Raw genomic sequence first — 27,087 nt, forward strand, 5'->3', positions numbered from 1 at the left:
CATACTATGTCAGCAGAGTGAAAAAATTATAGAATCTGCTTGTCTAAATAGTTCACATACCTCAACAGATTTCATAGATAAATTATTGTAGAGTAATTTATCTATATGCCACTGTACAGTAAGCAGAGGAAAATACATTACCTTGTAATGACAGGAATGCTATCAAGACTTTGGGCACTTTTTAGTGCTTTTTTAAATGCTGAATATGTAATTTACTAAATGTTATCTAGTGGCCCAAAAGAGATTCCTTTCATGCTTAATACATTTCCACATTCCAAATAATTGCTTCCCATTGTTCAGAAGGTCAAAGGGAGGCAGCATAATAGGGAGATCTCAAATTCTGTCCTTTTATAACCAAGTTGGACAGTATTCCAATGTCTGAATTTTTCAGTGCTGGTGACCTTGGAATGTCCTAGTCACTGACCACAGTAGCCTAACCCAGCTGTTGTGAGTAGAATTCTCTGTAGAAATCACATGCAAAAACTGCCTGACCTTTTCCCCCTTCCTCATAGTGAATTTGTCCTAAAGTTGTCCACTGCTAAACAATATTCCATGGTGACAGAGGATTTGAGCTTCACCACAGAGGATTAATCATATACTAGGAGCCTATATTGGCAGGCTATGTCATGACTGTTCAGGTCATCTCTTAGCATGTTTGTAACTTGTCTCCAGAGTATGTAGGTAGTATAAGGCTCTGAGTATGTAGGACTCCTGGGGATCAGTAGGTGGGTGGGTTAGAAGCTGAGAACTGTTATATGACCTGTTACAGCAGATAGAGACCTAGGTGTGGAATCTTGAGAATCTGAGTTCAGATTTGGCCTCTGACACTTACTAGCTCACTGTGTGACTCTAGGCAAGCCACAATCTGTGTCAGCCTCAGTTTCCTCAGCTGTGAAATGGGAATAACAATAGTATCTACCTCCCAGGATTGTTAGAGGATCAAATGAGATATTTGCAAAGCACTTAGATAGTGCCCTTAGTAGGCACTTAGTGAATCATAAATTTGGCCAGACTACATTAGCTTTGAAAGCAATACAAAAGTAACTTACATACCTGCTTTCTTTCTAGTATTAGTGAGTTGAGAACCTGCTGCTCTCCTTTCTCCCCCCCCCCCAAATCCTTTACTGTGATGTCCATTGCTAACATAATTAAATTTCTTAAAATCCCCTCTGAAGCAAAGATATTGATTTAGGGATAACTTATTTTCGCCAATTTTAAAATGTAATTTTAAATAATCCCTGCCTATAAATGGGCAGCTAGGTGGCACAGTGGAAGACTCATCTTTATGAGTTCAAATCCTGCCTTAGACATTTACTAATTGTGTGACCCTGGGCAAGTCACTTCACCCTGTTTGCCTCAGTTTCCTCATCTGTAAAGTAACCCGGAGAAGGAAATGGGAAACTACTCCAGTATTTCTGCCAAGAAAACCCTAAATGTGTTCATGAAAAGTCAGGCACAATTGAAACGCTCAACAACAAAGCCCACCAATATTAAATAATGCATTCAGCTGGCACTAGATTTCCTTCCCAGGTAGCTCTCAAGAGAATCAGACAGAAGAGGGATTTCTTTTCCTCCCTCAAGAACTAATTGTGCTATTATTTCTTGAAGAATTCAAGTTTAAAAAAAAAGTGTGAACCTTTACTCACAACTACTGTTTTAATTAACAGGTTAGTTTCCTCTACAGTTTTTTTTTTTTAGCAATCTGACATCCTAATTTTTTTTTTTTTTACATTTCTGCCCACTTTTGTAACACTGTTCCATTGTAACCCACGTCCTTCACTTACTAGGGCATATTTGTCATGGCTCTTGTGAGAAAACTCAGAATAAACTAAACTTGAGAAGACAGTGTAAGTCTGTTATGTTTCTAATGAGGTTTGAATCATACAGACCAACCCAGCAAACTGACAACTTCTTTCTCACCTAAGCCTTATTCTAAGTCTATTCCTGAGAGGCCCAGTAAAGGTATCTTGGGGTAATGTAGGTGGGCAGCAGCCAACCAGAGCGATATTACTTCTCCATCTAGTGGCCTAAAAGAAAAATGCAGGTTTCCTGACAAGAAATTAAATGAATTCGGCAAATATTTTTTTCCCCTCCAAGTATCTTATTCCCATCCCCCCAATTACATGTAAAGATAGTTTTCAACTTCACTTTTGTATGATTTTTAATTCCAATTTTTTTCCCTTCCTCTCTCTCCTCTCCCCTCTCCAAGATGGCAATCTGACATAGGCTATACATATATATTCATATTAAACATATTTCCATATTAGTCATGTTGTGAAAGAAAAATCAGAATGAAAGGAAAAAGACATAAGAAAGGAAAAAAAGAGAGAAAATACTATGCTTCGAACTGCATTCTAACTTTATAGTTGTCTTTTTTTCTGTAGCATTTTTCATCATGAGTCCTTTGGAATAGTCTTAAATCATTATATTGCTGAGAAGAGTCAAATTCATTGAAGTTGATCCTCACACAATGTTTTAGCAAACATTTCTCAAGGATGTTACCAAGTGGTAGGGGAATGGCATATATTGCTCTAGCATAGAATTGCTCTAATAATAAGATAATTGGCACAGAGAAAGTCGGGCAATGTTTGATGACAAATTTTGAGGAGGTAAAGATCATTTTTAACTAGGCAGGAAAGAGTGTGGGGGAGGAATCTCTCTCACTGAGGATGAGAAAGTGTTCCCTGAAGGCTTCCTGGAGGAAGTGGCATCTGTGTAATGCCTTGAAGGAAGGGAGGAGGGTCTGTATCCTATTGATAAGTGTGTGGGGAAAGAAGTTGTAAGGAGGAGGATTATTTCTGCCTTGAGGGACAGTATGCTCAAAGGTGTAGATATTGGAGGGGGCTAGATGAGAACAAGGGTAGCTAGGTAGTACAATGGATGGAAGTCAGGAATGGATGAAGTCAGGAAGACCTGAGTACAAATTTGGCCTTAGATACTTACTAGCTGTGTGACACTGGGCAAGCCACTTCACCCTATTTGTCTCCGTTTTCTCATCTGTAAAATGAGCTGGAGAAGGAAATGGCAAACAGCACCAGAAACTTTGCCAAGAAACCCCAAATGCGGCCATGAAGAGTCAGACACAACTGAAATGACTGAACAACAAGTGATGAGAGCAAAGAACAGAAAACCACTCAATTTATTTCGACTTTGAGAAAAATGGAATAGATAACTTTTGAGTAGTTTTTCAAAATGTCTTCATTAAATTCTCACCCTGTGGGTGGGAAAACAACTGAATAACAGTTATCTATCTATAATGAGCTTATGCTCTCCTGGGGAATGGGGATCTTATGGGAAACAACATTTAAACAGATCATAAATTTAGAACTGGGAGAAATGTTGTAGTGCCTACACAATATTCACAGCACCGATGTCCACTGTAAATATGCCAGTATAGTGCTCAATTGCAAAATATAACAGACTCCCCACACAGAAGACAAAAGCAAAACATTTATTCAGACACCAGAAAGCCGAATCCCCAAACCAGTAAGCCGATTCCATCATAGTAGCAAAGAAGTTAATAGGCCATAATGTCACAGAGAGTCACAACATCCTTTAGCCTTCCCACAAACCAACATTTATTCATAAGCCTAACTGTCTCCCTGGGGTGTGTTCTCTCTCCCCCACCATCTAGCTTGCTCTGACTCCCAGCTTCCTGTGGGCTCTCTGCTCCACCCTCTGCAAACTCCTCCCACCACAGGCTCTATGTGATTACATTCAGCCTTTTAGGGGGCTGCACATATCTTCAGAGCAGGGAAGGTCTTCAAATTCCCTTAGGCTTTTATAGAGGATCATGGAAGATCTTCACATTTCCATTATCCCTACAGATGTTAGAGCCATTAAAATTAAATTTAGTATCATAGAATTAGGGATGCACTGTTGCCAACTTGAACTGCTCTTTAAGCCAATTGTTAAATTATCAGTGTGAGCATTTCCACCTCTGAAACTGGGAAGCACTGCAAATCAGGACTTGATTTATTGTTTTGTTGAATGTCTAGACTTAAGAAAGTGAGGGGAAAATGTTCATAATGCAAGTTAAATTTAAAGTATGCTGTAGGTATATTTCCCCCTCAGAAAGCCAGTTGTTAAATACTTTCTAGCATCGCCCCCACTTTCAAGCAAGTTTAGAGATCAACTAGTTCAACTCCCTCAATTTATCAATTATTAAGTTATGTGAAGCCTAGAAGTAATCTAAAGGTTCTAAAGAATGGAAGTGAAGAGGGAGTGTATAGGGAGGCCAGGTATAATGGGCAGGCCTGAAGTTAGAAAGACTCATCTTCTTGAGTTCAAATCTGGTATCAGACACTTATTAGCTGTATGATCCTGGGCAAGTCACATATCCTGTTTGCCTCAGTTTCCTCATATGTAAAATTAGCTGGAGAAAGAAATGACAAACCATTCTAGTATCTTTGCCAAGAAAACCCCAAATGAGGTGATGAAGAGTTGTACATGACTAAAAAAAAAAAAAACAACTAAACAACATTCCAAGCATTATGCGAGGCACCAGAGATATTAAAAAAATATGAAACTATCCCCGTTCCTGAGGTGCTTATATTTTATTGTCCGAGACAAAAATTCACATGGATGTGTGTATTCATAATAAATATATACAGAATTTATGCAAAATTAATGCAAGGCAATTCAGAAGGAGAGCACCAGCACTGGCAGTGGTATTGGTGACAATCAGGAAAGGTTTTATGTCAAAACAAAGAGAATATGAATGGCTCAAAGACATTGTGAAGCCTGGAAAAATAATTCAAAAGAGCCATCCTGGCATGGCAGAAAGAACATGGGCTTGGAGTCAGAGGACGTGGGGTCAAATCTTGAGTCTGTTCCTTGCTACCTGTGTGAACCTGAACCCTTAAAGCAAATTTCTCTGGGCCTCAGATTCCTCATATCTGAAATGAGATGTTTGGAATAAACATCTTCTGAAAACTCTTTCAGCTCCAAATCTGTGATCTCAAATGCATCTTACAGAGATGGTGTGTAGGTCATCACAGCTTTCTATACATAACTATGTAGGCAAAGCCTCCTTTGACTTTATGGCATCATAAACATTAATTCTCGAAGGTCTTGAAAAGCAGTTGAAAGATTTCTTGTGCCAATGCTATTTTTGCCTGCTGATGAATCCTAATCCCATTTTAATCTTGGCAAGCCACATTAAACAAAAGCAGAAGCTCAAAACCTTGCAACAGATTAACCCTGACCTCACAGAAATCAGATTGACTAAGTAATCAGTAATCAGATAGTCTTAAATTGTCACTGAATAGAGGCTTAAAACAATAAGGTACACCAGTGACAAATGCAAGAGAAAAAGAGTGCATCAAATTAGGTTTGAGTCCTAAAATGGATCATGTCCATTTAGGTAGCAGGTTTGGTGAGTAGCACACTGTGGGCTTTTTGCATTCAGCACAGCTTTATCTTGGAACAATGGAATGAATATTAAGGTTATTACATAAGTAGAAGAAAATGTTTACCTATGTGGGGATGACATATTACAATGTTATTATAAGAAAGTCAATCTACTTAGGGATTTTAAATCATCCTGAGTCTTTTGAAAGTGCAAAAAATTTCACATAGGAGGACAAGGGTGTCTCTATAAACTCTCTACCCTAAAATAGGCCCCCTGCTGGGCCTGGCACAAAATTAATGTGAAATTAAGTCATGAAGACATTTAGATGGGACATATCTATAAGTACAGCTCACTAGTATGAGACACTACCAGGCATTGGATAATGAATATTTCCAGAGTCTGAAAATGATTAATGTTATGATATTGTTGATATTAATAACCACAATAATATTTATGTAGCACTTTTGATCTTTCAGATCAAGAGTTTTTTGAGTGGGTGCTGAGTCAAAGCCTACTTTGAACCTGAGGTAGCTTTCTAAGGGCTATAATTGAAGGGGGACCAAGTTACAGATGTTTAGTTAGGAATTCTATTAACCTTTAGCATCGAAAGTTTTGATTTAGAGAACCTAACTATCTTCCTATCCCTGAAAAAAAAATCTTTCTGAAAAACATAGATGATAGTTATTAAATAAATCATCTAGCAACTCTTTGTAGAGTGTGTTCTATGTGTTTGGAATTATAAGGGAAAAAAAGGCATACATAAGACACGATTCTCATCCATAAATTGTGGAAATGATACAGATATACCTGAACTAGCAAATTATACAGGCCAATATATATTTAACTTCTAAATTAATATGGTAGTTGACTTGCTGTTTTTATAATAAGTGATATTTGTAAAAGATTTTATAAACTTTAGAGTATTACTGATGAGGTGCTTGGGATCTATGTCTGTAAAATCAATTTGTAAAACCAGTCTATAAAATCACATTTCCCCCTCCCTGGCCTCGGAGCCTTAACTGCCCCTTCCCCCTGCCAGCACTCTGCCCAGCAACAATTCATGAATTGTTTATCTCTGCTTGGAACAATAACAAGCTACACCTATGAATCCTTCACTAAACCATCTATAAACATTTTAGCTTAGGCAAATGTTGTCTCCCCTTAGTATAATGCCCAGCTGCATCTATGAATCCTTCAATGCACTATCTATAGGTTAACTCCTTAGTCAATTATACACATACTGAGTCTCCTTTAGCCTCGGTTCCCAACATCCATCTTGTCAAACATGACACCTGTGGGTGGTAAATTAGGCACTTCTCAGTCAGCCTTGACAGCTATCTGACTTAGTGACGTTTCAAGCCTAAAACCACACCTCCAGGTAGCCCCCCTTTGGGCTATTTCCTAGTGAATTATGGGCAATGTGCCTGTGCAGTTGACATTAAAAGTGCATGTTCCTTTAAGCACTGACCACTATTTAACTCCTCCCTAATCCCACCCTTACTCACCTAGTTAGTATAATTGACACCTAATTTACTGTCTTGACTCCTTAAAAACTATATCTATGTCTTCTTTAAGTTTGCAGGTTCCCTAAGAACTCTTGCCCACTGTAAAGTGTAACAATAAACTTTTACAATCTTGACTTCAAAGTTTGCTTGGGCCTAGTGAATTCCTTCCAGACTCAGGGACTCTGGTCATCGATTAGAGCCTCCCATATAACCTATTGCCATTTCCCCATCATTACTACCTGTGTGAACCTGAACCCTTACAGAAAATTTCTGTAATGCTCTGAAGTTTATAAAATCTTTTACAAATATCACTTATTAAAGAAGTATTAATATTAAAAATAATAAAATAATATAATTATAAGTAAAAATATTTATAAAATATAATATATTGTAAATATATACATAAATAAAACATAATGTATCTAAAATAAACCTAAATAATTATTAAATGATTGTAAAGTCACTTAATTATAAATGTCATTTATATAGTTGATAAGCAGAAGTAGGTGCTGGATTTTCAAAGACAAAAATAATAAGAGTCCCTTGCCCTCAAGAAATTTATATTCTGCCAGGGAGAAACAACATGCACACAGATAAATACATACAAGATATTTACAAAATAAATACAAAGTAGTTTAAGGGAGATGAAGAGTACTGATAATTGGAAAGGGAGGTGTCAGTTTAAAAGAGCCTGAAGGAAGGGAGGAGGATGAAGAATGTTTCAGGCATGGGCAAAGGCAATATAGGTGGGAAATAACTGTATGAAGAGGCAATAGCAAATAGGCTGGTTTTATTGGAATGTAGAGTGTATGAGGAAGAATACTATGACCTTTAGTCTGGAAACAGAAGCTGGATCTAGATCATGAAAGGGTTTTTGTACCAAACAGAGGAGTTGGTATTTTATCCTAGAGGCAATATGGAGTCACTGAAGGTTCTTGTTAGGAGAGGCAGTGGCATGATCAGCTCTATACTTTAGGAATATTGATTTTGCAGTTATGTGGAGGATACATTTCAGGGGAAGTAGAGCAGATGTATGGCTATCAATTAAGAACTTATGGTATTTGTCTAATGAAGGGATAATGGTCAAAAGTAGGGGTGGTGGAAAGGTTTGGGGAAATTGAGAGTATCCTGCAAAGGTTGCAGAAAGATGACAGTATACTAGGAAAAAGAGGATCCCAGAGGCACTCCATGGACCTTAAACATGAAGGAGTCTATTAAGTCATAGGGAAAAAATCATCTCTAGAATCTCCACCCCAATCTAGGAATCCATAGAAGGGCTCCTGGAGTCCTGCAGAGATCCTGGGATAGGCAAAACTCTAGATCTTTGCTGGTGATGGAGTAAAGGAAGCCACCACTGAAGCTTCCAAGGTTGTTCCAGCCCTTCCTCTGGAGTACCCAAGCCCTGCAAGACTATCTGAAAATTATGATAAGAAAAAAGTCTGGATATCATTTTGGGGAAAATTAGGTGAAAGTTACCCAGCATTCTTAGAATCAGAGAGAAAAGTGATAACATAAAGAATCTATCTGTCCCTTCCAGAAATAAATTTTAAAATTAAAATCCTCAGGAATATCATAGCCAAACTTTTCCAGGTCAAAGGAAAATTACTCCAAGCAGCTAGAAACTGAGTTCAAATATACAAGACTTAGTAGCTGCCAATTTAAATAAGAGCAAATATTAGAATTTGATCTTCCAAAAGGCAAGTGATACAACCAAGGACAACTTATTCAGCAAGTCCTGTAGGAAAAAAAAATTCTGCAGGGAAAAAATATACTTGTAATGGAATAGAGGATTTCTAAGCTTTCCTGATGAAAACAACAGAAATGAGTAAGCTTTTCAATATGGAACTGTAGGTATGTGTATGTATACACCCACATTAATGAAAAGGGAATGGCTGATAATGAATTGTTTACATTTTAATAGGGGGATGAAATGGAAACATGTTCTTATAATTCTAATATCTTTAAGTGTCATAAAGAGAGGTTAGAATGATGGGTGATCTGTGGACAGTTTTGTTCCGTTTCAATAGTTTTATAAGACAAAAATAGGAGAGTCAGAGGATTATACTGTAAAACAAAGGAGGAAAGCACTATTGGATAATACAGGTACACAAGATGAGTAATATATTGACATAGAGGAAGTGTTGGAGGAAATGGACATCTCATTAACTTTGTTGTCATCTGAATTGGATAAAGGAAGATTGAACGCAATTATACACATTCACACAGATCTTGATATATAATTCCATCAGCTTCAAATGAAATACATTAAACTAATTAATACATACTAAAAATAGGAGACAGGAACAAAGAATAGAAAGGTGTCTAAGTGGGAGGGTGGGAGGGAATATTTCTAAGTAAAACAAACTCAGAAGTTGGAGAGACAAACATGAGAGGAGGATTAGAAGGAAAAGAGTAAAAATCTCAGATTAAGGCAGGGTAAGAAGAGAATTACAATAGAGAATAAAAAAGGCTGATGTACTTGTAAGATCATAAATCTCAAGCAAACTCATTCTCTTTTGCCACCTTATTTTTATTTGTAAAGAGGGAGGTGGGAGAAAAGAGAAAAAATACAAAAGGATAAGATGGAGAGAACTACTCAGTTAGTAATGGTAATTGTAAATGTGATTTACCCATAAAATGCAAGATAACAGAATGAATTAGAAAGTTGAATCCAACAATGTGTTATTTACATGAAACACAAAGATTAACAAAAAGTTAAAATTAAAGGATAGGGCAAAATCTATTATATAGCAGTTGAACTAAAAAAAAAGATGTAGATAAAATTTCAGATAAAACTAGAGTGAATATAAATAAGATAAAGAGTTACAAGCAGAGAAATTGCATCATACTTAAAGTCACCATGGATAACAAGTCAATAGCAATACTTTATATACATATATACATGTATATCTCTGTGTATGCATATATATCATATATATAGAAACACATATGTATATATATGTATGTATGCACATAAATCTATATATGTCTATATATCTATTTCTATATCTACTTAATATTGAACCAGCCCCTGCATTCCTGATATAAATCCCACCTGGTTATAGAGTATATCCTCATGATAAGTTGATATAATCTCTTTTCTAATATTTAATTTTAAAATTTTTATCTATATTTATTAGAGAAATTGGTCTATAGTTTTCTTTCTGTTTTGGCTTTTCCTGGTTTAGGTATCAGCACCATATTTTTATCGTAAAAAGAATTTTATAGGACTCCACCTATTTTTCCAAATAGTTTGTATACTATTGGAATTAATTATTCTTTAAATGTTTGATAGAATTCACAAATCTCACTTTCTATAGGACACTTTTCTCAGCCCCCAGGGGGCTGCTAGTGCCTTTCCATCTACTCTTTATCTATCTTGTATGTACATAATTATTTTCTTGTATATACATAATTATGTTCTCTATTATATTAGTTCTTTGACAACTACAACCATGCTTTTATGTTTCTTTGTGTCCTGTCAGCTTAACATATTGTATGGCACACAAACGCACATAATAAATGTTTTTTAAGGACAGCCAGGTGGTACAGTAGATAGGACGCCCAGCCTAGGGACATGAAGACTTATCTTCCTGAGTTCAAATCTGGCCTCAGACACTTACTAACTGTGTGACCCTGGGCAAGTCATTTACCCCTGTTTGTATCAGTTTTCACATCTGTAAATTGAGCTAGAGAAGGGAATTTCAAACCACTATAGTATCTTTGTTAAGAAAAACCCAAATGGGGTCATGAAGAGTTAGACACAATTGAAACAACTGAACAATAACAGATGCATTTTAACTGACTTTGTTGTAAAGTGCCTTGTCTATGGCCAAACAGTATGGATGTAGAGGATAGACAGAGACAGAGACAGAGAGAGACAGAGACAGAGGGAAAGACAGAAAGACACAGAGAGTGACAGACACAGAAAGAGACAGACACAGAGACAGACAGACACGGAAGAGAAACAGAAACAGAGAGACTGAGATAGAGGATAAGACAGAGACACAGAGAGACAGAGCGACAGAGAGATAAAAGGGAAGAGAAGAGAGAGAAGAAAAGAGTATCAAAGAAGCATTTTGAAATACACAGAAGAGACCAGAGTGGTTAGAGGAAAACACAGATAAGCAGAGAAAAGTTGGTATTACCATGTTAAATTGAATGTATATTAAAGGAACAATGTGTAAATTCTGCAGTTTCATGTACAATTCTCAGTTGCCAAATGTATGTGTACTGTGTATGAAAAATTTCACGTTTATTCAGGTCAGGAATTTTTGCACATTCAGCAAATTTTCCCCTACAAACTTCATTTATTAAATGGAAAGCAAAGCAAAAAAAAAGTTTCATGTTTGCTAATGATTTTTTAGTTCATGATAAAACATTTACTTATTCTGTGTGTGTGTGTGTGTGTGTGTGTGTGTGTGTGTGTGTGTTAGTTTTAATGATTTGGGTGCAGTTCATTTCATTTATAGTTTTCTCCAGGATATTTTGAGTTCTAATTCATATATATAGAGTGTGTATATGTATTATGTGTGTATACATACACATGTATATGTATTCATATATGTGTATTTTTCTGTATATATACATATAAACACACACATATACAGAAAGAGACAGAGAGAGAGAGACAGAATGAGCAGGTAGGTGTCACATAGGGTATCACAGTGGATAGAGTGGCAGTGCTGGAGTAAGGAAGACCTGAGTTCAAATCCAGTTTCAGACATATACTAGCTGTGTAATGCTGGGTAAGTAATTTAACCCTGCTTGCCTCAGTTCCTCTTCTGTAAAGTGAGCTAATTTTAACTTTTTCTGCTTATATTTCTCTTTTTATGCTTATGCTTTTCTTTTTTTCTGTTACTTATTTTATTTTATTTAGATCTTTGGGGTTTTTGCCACAACAATTTCTCTATATACCCCATATTGATTTAAACCTTCCAACAGTGAAAAACAATAATGAAAAATGAGCCACAAAATGATCAGAAGTGACAGCATCTGTGAAACTCTGTACAGATAATGCCTCACCTTTCTACTGAGAGGAAGGAAATGCATTTCAGCATCTGTTCTTAAGGTCTTAGGTTCATAGATTTGGAACCAGAAGGAGCCTTAGTGGCCATATAGCCCCACTCCCCCATCAAATCACTGTTTTAGAGCTCTAAATGAATCCTGAGATTATTTAGTCCAATGGTATTATTTTAAGGTGAAGGAAACTGAGGTCCAGAGAGGTAAAATAATTTGTCCAAGGTTACACAGCTAAGGAGTGGTAGAGTACGATTTCAAATCCAAGTCTTCTAAATCCCAACCCAGCACTCTTCATTGTACTTTGTGTTCAAGATTGTTCATTATAATTGAGCTGAGTTTAGTTGCCTTTTGATGTTGATTTCATTTATATTACTATAGTCATTGTGTATATTATTTTGGTTTTGCTTACTTCATTCTTTATCAGTTTATACATTTCCATGAATCCATATTTGTCCTTTTTATTACACAATATTATTAATTCTCTTCATATGCTACAATTTGTTTAACAATTCCTCAGTTGATGAAAACCTGCTTTGTTTCTAGTTTTTTACTATCACAAAAAGTTCCTCTATGAACATTTTGCCCTTTGTATTATGTCTTTAACCACCTTTGGATACTAGTATCATGTTGGTCTTCTTGAAATCATAGAGCTGAGTAGGAATTTTTCAAATATTTCTTCTTTGGAGATTTTCTCTCAACCCTCAATGACTTCTAAGGATTCTCTTTTATCTTTAGATCTCTGATCCTATGATTTCCTCATCATATGATTTATTTACTTCTCAATATTCTGTAAAAAAAACGGTTTTCAATTGGGGTTGAATTGTTTATGTTTTTCTTTGCACTGCTTTGGATCCTTGTATCATGTTAACCTTTTTGATGATTGCTTATTTCAATTCTGATTAAGAAAAGCTAGAATTTTTGATATGGTATTATTTCTAGGATTCTTTCCTCTATCTTTTTTTGTTTCCGTTTATTGAATAATATGGTGTTTGAGTGTTATTCTGCCCATACTACCTACCTATTGACATAATTTTCCAATACCTTTGCATATATCTTCACTAGTTCCCATAAGTCACATTTGCCCTGGTTGTTTTTAACACTTGCCTTTACGAGTATCATCTAATGGCTCTATTCCCCCCCCCCCCATGCTTCTTATATTGGAAACACTGCAGATACAGACATTTTTTTTTACACTTTTTGTCAAATATTGGAGAATAGCATATCCAGTACCAGCTTAAAAAATTATTATGGCCTACTATTTTGTTTCATGTCACTAAACTTTTTTTTTTTCTCAAAATTCCAACCTAAGCATGCTTATCTTTTCAAAATCCTTTGGAAACAGTTTTTTTGTCATTCATTTTTATTATTTTCCAGAGTTTGAATTAAGTGATTATTTTCAATGACTTCAGGGTATTTAGCTTTTCCATCTTCAGATTTTAATGGCTCCTCAACTTTAGGGCCACAAGAGACAGCTTAGCATAATGGGAGAGCTAATCTCAAAGTCAGGAAGCCTTGATTCCAGTTTTTTTTCACATATTAGCTATGTGACCCTCTTCAAGTCACTTAATATTTTAGTGCTGTAAACATTTTTCTCAGATTATAAATTACAAACTGAAACACTAATACATTGTTGGTAGTGTTGTGAACTGATCCAACCATTCTGGAGAGCAATTTGTAAATATATACAAAGGGCTATAAAACTGTGCATACCCTTTCACCCAGCAATACCATTTCTAGGTCTGGATCCCAGAGAGATTATAAAAATGGGAAAAGGACTCACATGTACAAAAATATTTATAGCAGCTCTTTTGTGGTGAACAAGAATTGGAAATTGAGGGGATGCTCATCAATTGGAGAATGGCTGAAAAAGTTGTGGTACGTGAATGTAAGGGAATACTATCACTCCATAAGAAATGATGAGCAGGCAGACTTCAGAAAAATCTGGAAAGAACTACATGAATTGACGCTGAGAGAAGTAGTAGAATCAGGAGAACATTGTACACAGTAAAAGCAACATTGTGCAATGACTAACTTTGATAGACTCAGCTTTATTCAGCAATGCAAGTACCTTAGACAACTCCAAAAGACTCATGATGGGAAATGCCATCTATATCCAGCAAAAGAACTATGGAGTTTGAATGCAGATGGAAGCATACTATTTGCTCTCTTCCTCTGTCTTTTTTCTTTCTCATGGTTCTTCCCATTGGTTCCAATTCTTCTTTACAACATAACTGATGTGAAAACAGGTTTAATATGAATGTATACTTAGAGCCTATATCAGATTGCATGTCATCTTGAGGAGGAGGCAAAAAAAGTAGAACTCAAAATCTCATGGAAATGAATGTTGAAAACTAAAAATTAATTAATTAAAAATATAAGATTTAAAAAAAGATTATAAGTTACAGTAAGGCTGAAATTTCCTCACCTGCGAATTCTATATACTAGTGAAACTACAATTCCAGTACCTTTTATCCCCATTCTAGGTTTAGGAATAAATTGGCTTTTTGTCTATTGATTTTTTTTGCCTTTTTTTGGGAGGGCAATTGGGGTTAAGTAACTTGCCCAAGGTCACATGGTTAGTTTTTGTTTTAAGTGTCTGAGGCTGGATTTGAACTCAGGTCCTCCTGACTATTCACTGTGCTACCCTGCCTCCTAGCCGCCCCTGTTGATTTGTTTTTAATGATTGCCCTCATTGTTGTGTTACTTAGAAATGAGAATACTACTGTCAAAAATAAGTATGGAGTCTTTGTCTATAAGTGATGACTCATTCCATTTCAAGTGTACTCTTGCTTTGCTTGCTTTAGTGGTCAGCATTATTTGCACTGAAGCATTTCTATCAGGTGTGTTAGTATTTCTTATTTGTTCCAATTTACCTTCCTTTTTTTTAGTATCAGAATGTGAAGGAGCATGCCCGTCTTGCTCTGATGTCTACCTTATTAAGCTGATCATCATAATAGTTTTGAGTAGGACCAGACTATGACTGGGGTGCCAAAGTCCAATTGCCAGTGTCTCAGGGTCCCAGACCTTGTCAGGTACATCACAGTTTCAATGCACACAGATCCCAGCTGTACATAACAATGGCTGCCATTCTCTTACTCTGTCTTTGTCTTCTCCTAACCCCTTCACAACATGGAAGATGGGTTGTGCTTTAAGGGAATTACTATTATTGTTATTATCATCATATCTTGGAACAATCAAAAGGTAAAAAGTCCTAGATGAAACAAGTCTTCTTTGATGCTGCATCCTAATATGTTTTTGAGATTTAGACCTAACTTACTGGATTCTCCTAGTGTCTGTCTGCTTTGAGTGCTACTCAACAAAAGCCAGACCAAGATTCAGGTATATGAAGACAATAATACATTGGAAGTCTTTCTGTTAATGATAGTAAAATAAAAAGTGTATCCCTACTTCTGCCTTCCCATCAACTCAGCTATCTTTGCTGAGCAGTTTTTCCAACCATGGTGCCACTGCATTAATTTCTTTGATAATAGCTTATTTCAAATCTCAGTCCTTTGGTTCCTTGGGTCTTGGTTGCTTTCTGCATTACATCTCCACATGGAGAATAAATAGAGTGAACCTGAAATAGGAAGATTTTACAAATTCCTAGCAAAGATATGAAGGGAAAAGAAATACTGGTTTCTAGGTAGAGCCAGAAAAAATAAGCCAACACTGCACTCTGTTAGCAAAGAACATGTTTACTCTGACAGAGATTTTAATTGTGTCCTACACATTCAAGAAATTGCTTGGGACTGGGGAATTTCCAAATGCCCCTTGGTACCATAGCTTGTAGATCAAGCAGAGATGCACATCTGTTCTTTAATTACATAGTCCTTCAAATAAAAAAAGGAAGCACATAAATAAAATAGGGTCGACTGCTTCCCCAATTATGACATTGGCTCCATTGGGCAGACTAGAAAGTCACATTGTACACCAAAACCCCTGGTGGTACCTAGAAACCCACTCCCCCACCCCGATCAAAACAACTTAGTTTCTTAGGTCTGGCTGGAGACTTGCTGTAGCTATAGGCGATTGGCAGCAGATGGCAGAAGAGGAATACATTTCTATAAAATGCTATTGTGCTTATTGCACATTGCAGACAGAAGCAAATACCACCTTCAATTTTTCTTTCTTTCCCAGGTCTCCTTACATATCTTCTTAGCATTGTCTTTCCATATCTTTTTTCCTGCCTTTGTTTATTTCTCACCAATGTATTTTTTGTTTTACTTTCATATAGAATGTGTATAGGGAGCTTCTTCCTTCCAGGAGAAACCTATGGCTCTATTTCCCTTGAATCAAGATACCTTTTTCCTGAACAGATGATAATGGTTTTTAGGGATATTCTCTTTCTTGAAGATTGTGTTTCCTACCAACAGTTACCAGTTTCACCCCTTTACTCAGTTATGTCCACCTGCTTTGACTTTCATTCAATTGATATAAAATGTTATCCAATTTGTGAATATCATGCTATTTTATATGGATATACAATTCAATTTTTGTTGGTTTGTAGAAAGTGGAAAATGACCTCTTCTATCACTAACCAAAAGACAGTGCTTATTTGCTCATGGGGGCAAATTGGAATAATATTAGAGACTAATTAATATTGAATAGTAGAGTAATATGTCCTAAACCAGAAATAGACATTATATTATCTTATCAATAAAAAAAATCATGTGAATAAAGAAAATAATGAAAGAAAGGATGAAGGAGGAGAAAGGGAAAAAGGAAGGAAGGAAGGAAAGAAGGAGGGAGGGAGGGAAATTTTAGGGGAGATTCTGGAGTACATAATTCAATTGTTTGTTTTTTCACTTAAAGAGAAAATATTTCTGAAGGGCATGCCATTTTTTTTCTTTCAAATTGGGTATGAAAGAAATAAAATTAAAAATTCTTTTAAATAAAAAAGTAAAATAAAAAAATTAAACCTAAAGTATGATAAATAAGAAATAAAAACAAAACAGAAGAAAAAAAAGACCCATTTTCCCCAGAAACAAGGAATAAGCTACAATATAGGACTTTGCTACCACCCAGTGGAGTGATATAGAAGAGAATTCCCCAACTCAATTGCCAAACCTCACTAATTAGAGGTCTATGTTTCCCTTGAAGCAGATGTATAACTTCCATTAATGGTAATGGGATTTATGTACATGAAGAGGAGAATCTAATGCTAAATTTACCATCTAGACTTTTCACACAACAGGAGTTATTGAATTAGATCTAGTCCTACCTTATCTTACCAGACCTAGAATCCCCAAATTATTGCAGTTGGAGTGGGGAAGACTCAGAGGTCATCTGGTCTAGTTCCACATTCAGTGAAGAAGCAAACCCTCTACAAGATGCTTAACAGATGGCCACCTAGGATCTGCTTAAGTACTGTCAATGAAGGAGAGGGAGCTCACTATCACCCATGGCAGTCTGTTTCCTGGGACATCTATTCAGACCAGAGGTTGGAAGCTTGCCTGACCAGTCAAAAACACCACATCAAATCATAAGTAACTTGGTACCAAACTGGAGACATTTTGTAATGAAAACCTGAAGCCAGGTGTGTCTCACCTACATGAAGTATGATTATTATGAAGCAGAAAACCAGTCTGGTGCCTGACATAAATCAGAACAATTTGGGTAATGTCATGTCAAGATCCTTGCCTCAGCTTAGTTCCAATTGTGCAATTTATGAAATTTGGTGAGAACCAGAACTAATTCAGCTGTTTCAGTTGAACTTCCTGGAATATTTTCAAGTTGAATATAATGGAGTATAAACTGAAACCTCAGAAACACTTGTCCAGCTTTTCTGAAAACCCAAACCACTGGTAGGAGTAAATAGAACATAGATCAGAGCAAAACATCTCTTTCTTGAAGCTCTAAAAGATCACAGTAAGTATGATGTTTTGGGAAGGATGTCCCAACCACCATGCCTGAAACAGTAATGGATTAGGGCAGTTTTGTTTCTCTGCAGCAGGACCCATATGTCAGTTAAGTCAACAAGAATTTATTAAGCACCTAGTATGTGACAGGCATTGTGCTAAATGCTAGAGATACAAAAATAAAAAATAAAAAAGAGGTACAAACAAGATGCATTCATGTTAAATCAATAGAGGGAGCATGCTGGCATCATGAGGGATTGGAAAAGACTTACTGTGCAAAGTTGGATTTTAACTGGAACTTGAAGAAAGGCAAGAGGCACAGAAGAAGAAAGGGAATGCCAGACATGGGAATTCAAGCCAGTGAAAATGCATGGAGTTGACATAGCTCATAGCTACATAGAAATAGAGGCTCACAACAGAACTCAACTCTCAACTCTCCCCTGACCCATCCCATCTCATCTACTCCATACTGAGGAAAACCAACAGGCAGAAGTTTGGTTCTAAATTTGTTCTGAGACAGTAATGAAGCAGGGCTCTGTGTTGCACCCAAGTGTAGCCAAAGGATTTGGGGATAGAAGGAGCTGAAGAAGGACACAAATATGATACAACCCTGAAGGAAACAGCCCAGCATCCAGGTGGGGCCAGATATGTCCCTCAAGAAGTCACTTGAAGACAGACAGATTGATGAAACTACCAAGTCAGAAAATTAATGATAAAATAAAGGAAAAAAAGACTGAGAATTTAGATTGAAACATATTATTTCACTTTATTTTTTGTGTTTTTTCTTTTGGTCTGTTTTTTTCTTTCACAACATGACTAATCTGAAAATGTGTTCACACATGTAGCATATATCTAATTACTTAACATCTTAGGAAGAGGGGATGTGAAGAAGAAAGGGAGAAAATTTGGAACCCATAAATTTTTTAAGAAATTAATGTTAAAATCTGTCTTTACATTTAATTGGAAAAATAATATGCTGTTAAAAATTTTCTAAAAGACTGAAATTACTAAAGATCTCAAGAAGAGAAAAACTAAATTAAACACTTTGAGGATAAACATATAAGACAACAAGAAAGATATTGATAGCAGGAGAGAATATCATACCAAATCAGGTAAACATGTCTAGATATCTATGAATAAATGTTGCAAAATTAAGAAACATGAATCAACATGTGATGAAGCAGAGGCTCCTGTGGGTTCCCAAGAGAGCATGGAATATATTCCTGAATGTTTTAAAAGGATACTAAGAATTGCAAAAGCAGAATTTATGACCTACTCTGCAAAAGTAATTGGCAGAAAAGAAAAACTCAAATACAGGGTGGCAAGTATTATTAAAGAAATAAAAGAGGAGCCCTTTCCCTGCAGCGAGATACAGTCCTTGCTGGCGCTGGCGCCAGGGGCCATCGTCCCGCCCGCTGTTATAGGTACTGTAAAAATAAGCCGTATCCGAAGTCCCGTTTCTTCAGAGGAGTTCCTGATGCCAAGATAAGAATCTTTGACCTTGGTAGAAAGAAAGCGAAAGTGGATGAATTTCCATTGTGTGGCCACATGGTGTCAGATGAATATGAACAGCTGTCATCTGAAGCCTTAGAGGCCGCTCAGATCTGTGCCAACAAGTATATGGTGAAGAGTTGTGGCAAGGATGGCTTTCATATTCGTGTGCGGCTACATCCTTTTCATGTCATCCGCATCAATAAGATGTTGTCGTGTGCTGGGGCTGATAGGCTCCAGACTGGCATGCGGGGAGCCTTTGGGAAGCCTGTAGCCCGTGTGCACATTGGCCAAGTTATTATGTCGATTCGAACCAAGGTCCAGAATAAAGCACATGTGATTGAAGCTTTGCGTAGAGCCAAGTTCAAGTTCCCTGACCGCCAGAAGATCCACATCTCCAAGAAATGGGGTTTCACCAAATTCAATGCTGATGAGTTTGAGGATATGATAACTGAGAAGCGACTCATTCTTGATGGCTGTGGAGTTAAGTACATCCCCAGCCGGGGCCCCTTGGACAAATGGCGGGCACTCCACTCCTGAGGGGTGTATGCTGTGACGTCTACCTTTTTGCAGGTATAAATAAAGTAGACATGTTACCTTCTAAAAAAAAAAAAAGAAATAAAAGAGGAAAAACTCAAATACAGGGTGGCAAGTATTATTAAAGAAATAAAAGAGATTTGAAATTCAAATATACAGAAGTAAAGGACAATCTGGAAGAAGAAAAGTAAAAGCAGTGCCATTAAGTGAAAACATGATTTCCATGCAAGCAAAGCATATTGATCTTGAAAGCAGGACGTGTCGAGAAAACCTAAGGTTTATATGTCTCCAAGAAGAATACTAGTTTAAAAAAACAAACAAACCCCTGAATGCCATGCTGAAAGAAATAATCAAAGAAAACTGCCTATAATATCTGAGACCTAAAAAATAAGTGCCAATTGAAAGAATCTGTAGATCACTTCCAGAAAAAAAGGGAAAAAAATAGATACTGAAAACTCCAAGATACATAGCAGTTAAATAAGTAATTCCCATGATCAACAACAAATTCTTCAAGTAACCAAGAAAAAAGTCCTTCAAATGTAAAGGAAAATAAAATTAAGTAACTCAAGACTGGTTTGAATCCATTAGAAGTCACCAGAGGTGATGCTTTAAAAAGCAAATGAACTAAAATGCAATCCAAGGTGCCATATCCTGCACACTTGTACCTAGCAATTTAGTGAAAAAGTGACATACAGTATAAAAGAGTCATTTAAAGAATACCTAGAAAGAAAACCAGACCTGAACAAAATATCTGCCTTTAAAACAAACTAGGCAACAGAAATATAAGAAATTATTTTGTTCAATATTCAACAATAACCAAGGAAAACAACAAAGTAACACACACTAGAAAACAATTTTTTTTTTAAGTATGGAAAGAGAAAAGGGTGAAAGCAGAAGTCAAATAGAAGGGATGGTGGAGAAACAGTCTTGAACCATCATTGACTCAACTTTAAAACACTTTGCCTGTAGGTGAAACAATGTTTTCATGGGACTAAATTACAGATATGAGAGGACACATGTAAGGAGAGAGGTGAAGAAGGTAGAAGCTAATCTATGATGTATCATAATCAAATCAAAGGTTAGAAATGAAGGGAAAATCATTCATGTAGTCCCTCAAGAAGAAGAGATCTTAAAGGAGAATAGTCAAGGAGGTAAATGGAAGGATTAAAGAAGGTGGAAAAAAGGGAGAAATTTTGTTTGTGGTGGGAGGGAGTATCACTGATAAACATTCCCATAGAAGGAGAGCAATAATCCATAAAACAGGCTGAAAACCCTTTAATGAATATCTTCTGTAAGGATTTAGAGAGACTACTCATCCTGCCTCAAAAAAAGAGAAATAACATCACCTAGGGCAATTGAAACCAAGAAGAGCATGAGGACATGGGTCCAAGAATCATATTTCATGGAAAATGGGGGAAATGATCAACAGGAGTAAAATATTAATAAAGAACTACAATTGGAGATGTAGAAAAATTTTTAACATGGTACAATATCCTCTCTGCCTCCTGTTGGAAATAGGATTTATAAGAGTGAGGCATAACAGAAAAAAAAGACTAAGGAACAAGATCTATAAAGCAATAACATAGAAACTGTTTAAAAGAGGAAAGACAAAACAGGCACCACAGAAGCTTTAATTCCATGAGGAATACAGAGACTAAAGGACTAAACATGCATAAGGACTACAAATCAAAGAATAAAAGTCTAGAAGAAACAGAAAGATAAATAATGAATAAAATGAGAGGAAAATACTTGGGAGAAAAAATGTAGAAAATAAAAAATTGAAAACAAATGAATAAAACAAGTTGAACAGGAGGAGAAAGGCAATTTCACTTACGTAATTTTTTTAAAAAAGAAAAGCATTGAATAACTGATAAAAAAAACAACAAATAAAAAATGAACTAATACATTAAGCAAAACTCCAACATTAGGGAAAGGAGCAACAAATGGGAAAGGTGAAAGAGGCACTTGTGAATGAGAGGGGGGAAAAGTTAATGGGAATAGAATTACTTTAAAGTAAATTAAGTTAAAACAACTGAAGAGACAAAGTTATGTATACAGAGAAAGATAGGAAAAAAATCATTATTTGGAAAAAAACAATTTTAGAAACAAATGGAAGAAACCATAAATCTCTCATTGCTTTAAATGTAAATGCACTAAAAATTCAATAAAATGTAAAAGAATAAATCGGATACCAAAAGAAACTTCCAGGCAGCTAGGTGGAGCAGTGAATAGAGGACCAGTGGCCCTGGAATTGGGAGGACCTGAGTTCATATTCGGCCTCAGACACTTAACACTTACTAGCCATGTGACCTTGGGGAAGTCACTTAACCCCAATTGCCCTGCCTTCCCCCCTCCAAAAAAAAAATAAACCTCACAATTTGTTGTTTAAAATAAAACCCCATATATGTGTGTGTGTATGTACATAGAATAAAATTAAGGCTTAGAAAAAATTTAGTATATATCAGGTAAATAAAAAAGCAAGAGTTGTATTCAGTCAAAGAAAAAAACTAACATTCAAAATAAGTGAAAGGAACTATAGAAAGCATACCAATATTGGTATTATATTTATGTGCTCCAAATCCCTTAGCACTCAATTTGATAAAAGAAAAGATAAATCAACTGCAAGAAGACAGCGACATTAATACAATTAATAAAATAGTATCAGAAGATTTTAGTCTTTAAGTTTTTGAGAAATCTCACAGAAAGATAAAAGAAAAATCTAGGATTGAGTAAATTGTTGGAGAAAAACCAGAGTTAATATATTCATGACATCTTCTAAATGGGTCTGCTAAAGAATATACATCTCAGCACCCAAGGAACTTTTGCAAAAATTGACCACATATTGGGACATAGATATCTAGTAAACAACTGCAAAAAAAGGCAGAAAGAGTAAACACTTCCTTTACAGACCATAATACAATAAGAATAGTAAGCTGTTCAGGTTACACAAGTATAGACTCTGGTGAAGACTTAGCAAAGAAATTCTAAATAATGAATGAGTCAAAGAACAAATCATAGAAACAGATAATAATTTGAAAAAATTATAATGACGAAAAAGAGAACAACATTTCTGGTATTCAAGACTGCTAATAAGCCTCAGAGGAGGAAATCACATTCCTACAAGCATACATTATCAAATAGGGAAAAATGAGTAAGTGGGTAATTTTTAAAATGAGAATGCCAACAATTAAACAAACCTAAAATATTTCACAAAAGACAGACTTAAAATTAGAGAATAAATAAACAAACTGGAAATAACATATAGAAATGAAAAATGAAACCAAAAGCTGGTTATTTGAAAAGATTGATAAAATTGATAAGCCAACATGACTAAGAAGTAAGTTAAAAAATCAAATCAACAAAATAGCAAACAAAAAAGCTGAAAACACAATAAAACCAAAAGAAATAAAAATAATTACCAGAACTTACTATGTTCAATTATAAGCTGACAAAACTGAAAACAACTAAAGAAATAAAGGAATACTTTCAAAAATATAAAATTCTCAAACCAATAGAGGACTAAATAGAAATCATAAATAATCCAATCTCAATAATGGAAACAGAACATTGTAAAGTAATGCTGTGTGTGTGTGAGTGTGTGTGTGTGTGTGTGTGTGTGTGTACACTTCCTGATCTTGATGGATTCTACCAGACTTTTAAAGAACAGTTAATACCATTACTACCCAAATTATTCACCCCAAAAAGATGCTGAAAGGGCCTTTGAAAAATTACAACACTCTTTTCTTCTAAAATTCTATAAAATATAGACAGAGAGGGACTTTTTTTTTTAATATAAAAAGCATCTATATAAAACTAAAAGCAAACATCATATGTAATGGGGACAGACTAGAACCTTTTCCCAATAAATATTGGGGCAAAGCAATCACTATTTTAAAAATATAATTCTAGAAATGTTAGCAACAATGATGAAAAAAGAGAAAAAAATAAAGGCATCTTCAAATTATGTTATAGGTAAAAAAGATATAAAATTATTCCTATTCTTCATATTGCTGTTTTTGTCATTTCTGCATTATAAATTAGAAGTAAAGAAAATATAAAACTATTGCCATTTTAGGACATGATGCTATACTTGAAAAATCCTAGGGAATCAGCAAAGATACTAATTAAGATAATAGCTTTAGTAAGTTGCAGACTATTAAACAAACCCTAAAAAAATTTATATACACATACATACATATATAATAGATACATATATATATACATGCATGTATGTATGTATATTCCCCAGAGGCAATATCTGGGACTACCTCTGTAAAACACACAAAAGACTATAGATTTAATTACAAAGTACTCCTCAAAAAAAAAAAGAACTTATATAACTCAGGTATATTCAATGCTCACAGCGGGGCCAGGTTACCATAATAAAAATGACAATATTTCTAAAGTCAGTTTGCATTTATAATGCTATGTCAATCAAATTGTCAAAAGGATATTTTGTAGAACCTGACAAAAATAAGCAAAACTTTTGGAAAAGCAAAGCATCTGTAATATTAAGGGAAATGATGATGAGATAGGGATGAAGGTGGAATAACACTTCCAGTCCTCAAACTATTTTATAAAGCAACGATCACCGAAACCATCTATTATTGGTTCAAAAATAGAGAGTTTGAACAATGGAGTAGACTAGATAAGGGAGAATCAGAATCGATGGAACTCAATTACCAAAGCAGAAAACAAAATTACTTAGGAAAGAACTCCCTATTTGATTAAAAAAAAACTAGGAAGGAAAACTGGAAAGTATTCTGGCAAAAATTAGGCTTAGACCAACACCTTACACCATATTGCACAATATATTCTAAATGGATAAATGGTCTTAATTTTAAAGATATACTACAAAAAAATTATAAAAGAAGCAAATAATATGCCTTTCACAAGTATGGGTAGATGATGTATTTTTGACCATACAAAGGATAGAGGCAATTACAAAAGATAAAATAGATAATTTTGATCATAGGTACTTTAAAAACTTTTACATAGATAAAATCAATGCACTTAGGATAAGAAGGGAAGTGGTAGAATAGGAAAAATAGCTGCATCAAATTTCTTGATATCTAAGGTATATAAACAAGATATACATATAGATAGATCTCTATTGAGATATTTTGTCTATATGTGTATATATAATTCATTTTGTATCAGTCTGCTTACCTATTATCAAAGGCCACTCCCCAAAAGATGTAATCAAAGGATATGAACAAATAATTCTCAAAAAAAGAGTTGTATGTTATTAACAACTACATGAAAGAATGCTTCCAATCATTAATATAAGAGACATGCAAATCAAAACAACCCCAAGGTTGAATCTCATGCCCCACAAGCTGGCAAAAATTGGCAAAAAAAAGGAATAGTCATTAATGGAGGGGTTGTCAGAAGAAAAGCACATTAATGTAATGTTGGTGGGGATGTAAATCATTACAACCATTTTGGAAAGCAATTTATGAAAAACAAAATCATTAAAATGTCCATACCTTTTGACCATGATTCTATATTATATTTGTGTGTGTGTTTGCATGTGCATATATTCCCAGTCATAAACTGGAGAGCTTTTGCTAATGTATCCTAGAGAAAAGCCATGATGAATGGACTTCAGTGCATAGGCTGCTGCACAATCAAATGAACATCTCTTCAGCGATATACTGTTATCATTTTTTAAAGACTACAGACAGCATAATAGTTTTGTTCTCACTGTTTCATAATGAATGATATCTTCAGAATGGAAAAATTGTTACATGTTTGGTGGTATTTCAAGTAGGGGATGGAAGTGGTTGAATGATTTCTTCAAAGAAAGTATTTTTTTTTCTGGTCAAAAGGATATATTTCATTGTTTTCTGTATGTTTTCTAGTATGGCTCATTTTACTAAACTGATTCTAGATCAAGCTTCACATACATTCATCCTGGACATTTTCTCATCTGCCCTGCAGCTGCACTCACCTATCTCCTTGTGGAAAGATGTCCTCCTCTAATACCCTCTATCCTCTGGACCAATCCTTCAGAGATCATGAAAGGGTTAATTGATTCAGCTTTGGAACTTCACCAGAGATTTAAGGTCTCCTCATTGGTGAATGAGTGTAAACTCACTTAATCCACTATATTGAGCCTATCTCAAATCATGCTTGTATCTCTCCATCTTGAACATCAGGGACATTTGCAGTGTTTCTATACATCTATTCTCCCCTTCCCCACCCCTTTCTACCTCCTGCTCTGAATACAGTAATCAAATCAGTACAACAATTGGAAAAGGAGTGAAAAATTGACTGCCTGAGAAGTCAGTCTTCTCAGACCAAAACTTCCCAGCCTAGCCACCACTCACCTAGATAAATTCCTCCCTCTATTAGAATGTAATATCCTTGAGGTATGGACTATCTCTCTTTTTAATTTGTATCCCTAAATACCTAGCTCAGTGCCTTCCGGGTAATAGGTACTTAATACATAATTTTCATTCATTCATTTAAGAGTCTAAAAAATTCATTAAGAACAAAAATGAAACCTAAGTTCTCAAGAATAATTTTTAGCTGTGAATATGATGATGTAATGTTAATAGATGACAGAGAGAAGATCATTCTTATCTTCTTCTAATTCCAGCAATAAGATTGACATAAAGCTTGAAAGGGCCAAATGAGTATTCTTAAGAGATGATTAGAACCAAAGATAAGTGAGAAAATAGTGAAAAAGCATCTAGTTGCTTTAAATGAAATAAAATCTTTAATTCAGATGAATTATATTTCAGGGTGCTAAAATAACGTTTGATGTGATTATAGAACAACACCAACATTTTTTGAGAGAAATAACAGAGAATGTGAAGCACCAGAAGATTGGAAGCAACAACCTATGAATGATGGACAATTAAAGATTCAGATTTTCAAAATATTTATTAAAAATTTACTCTGTGCCAGGCTCTGTGCTAAGTTCTAGGAATAAAAAAAAAAAACCAGTCACTGCATTCAAGGTGCTCACATTCTAATGGTGCTAACTGCATAATCCTTCCCCATAGAATGTCTTCCTGGGTTTCCAGAATATAATGTTGAGGTGGAATTGGTGGAAGGTCTCTATCATTTTGGGGGCATGGACAAACACTAGTATTTATATCTCTGAAAGATGAGAGTGAGTTGGCAAGGTTGTAGCAAGCCTACCACCTATTCCCACTGGGTCCTTAACCTGGACACATGATTCAGTTGGATATACTCTTCACATCATATCACAATTTAAACATAAAGTTGAAAGTGAAGAAATAGGCTGGAAAAGTGAGGAAACAAAAACAAAAAGAAACTGACCATAAAAAAGCTACTATAGCAACATATT

At 35.4% G+C, this 27,087-nt stretch overlaps 1 protein-coding gene across 2 annotated transcripts in view; it reads left to right on the plus strand.

The window, feature by feature from the left end:
- Positions 1–19,853, plus strand: part of LOC138161231 (large ribosomal subunit protein uL16-like) — a 37,851-nt gene extending 17,998 nt beyond the window's left edge. The window contains exon 2 of one of the 2 annotated variants that reach the window (XM_069088049.1): positions 19,087–19,853. In XM_069088049.1, coding sequence (XP_068944150.1) covers positions 19,087–19,769 — 683 coding nt within the window. In that variant the 3' untranslated portion in view covers positions 19,770–19,853. The remainder of the gene's footprint in view (positions 1–19,086) is intronic. The other variant, XM_069088050.1, reaches the window with a different exon arrangement.
- The last annotated feature ends 7,234 nt before the right edge of the window (positions 19,854–27,087 follow it).

This window comes from Petaurus breviceps, unplaced genomic scaffold (assembly GCF_028583685.1).
Source record: "Petaurus breviceps papuanus isolate PSGF00001 unplaced genomic scaffold, PetGlider_PUasm1.0 184, whole genome shotgun sequence".
In the NCBI taxonomy this organism is placed as follows: domain Eukaryota; kingdom Metazoa; phylum Chordata; class Mammalia; order Diprotodontia; family Petauridae; genus Petaurus; species Petaurus breviceps.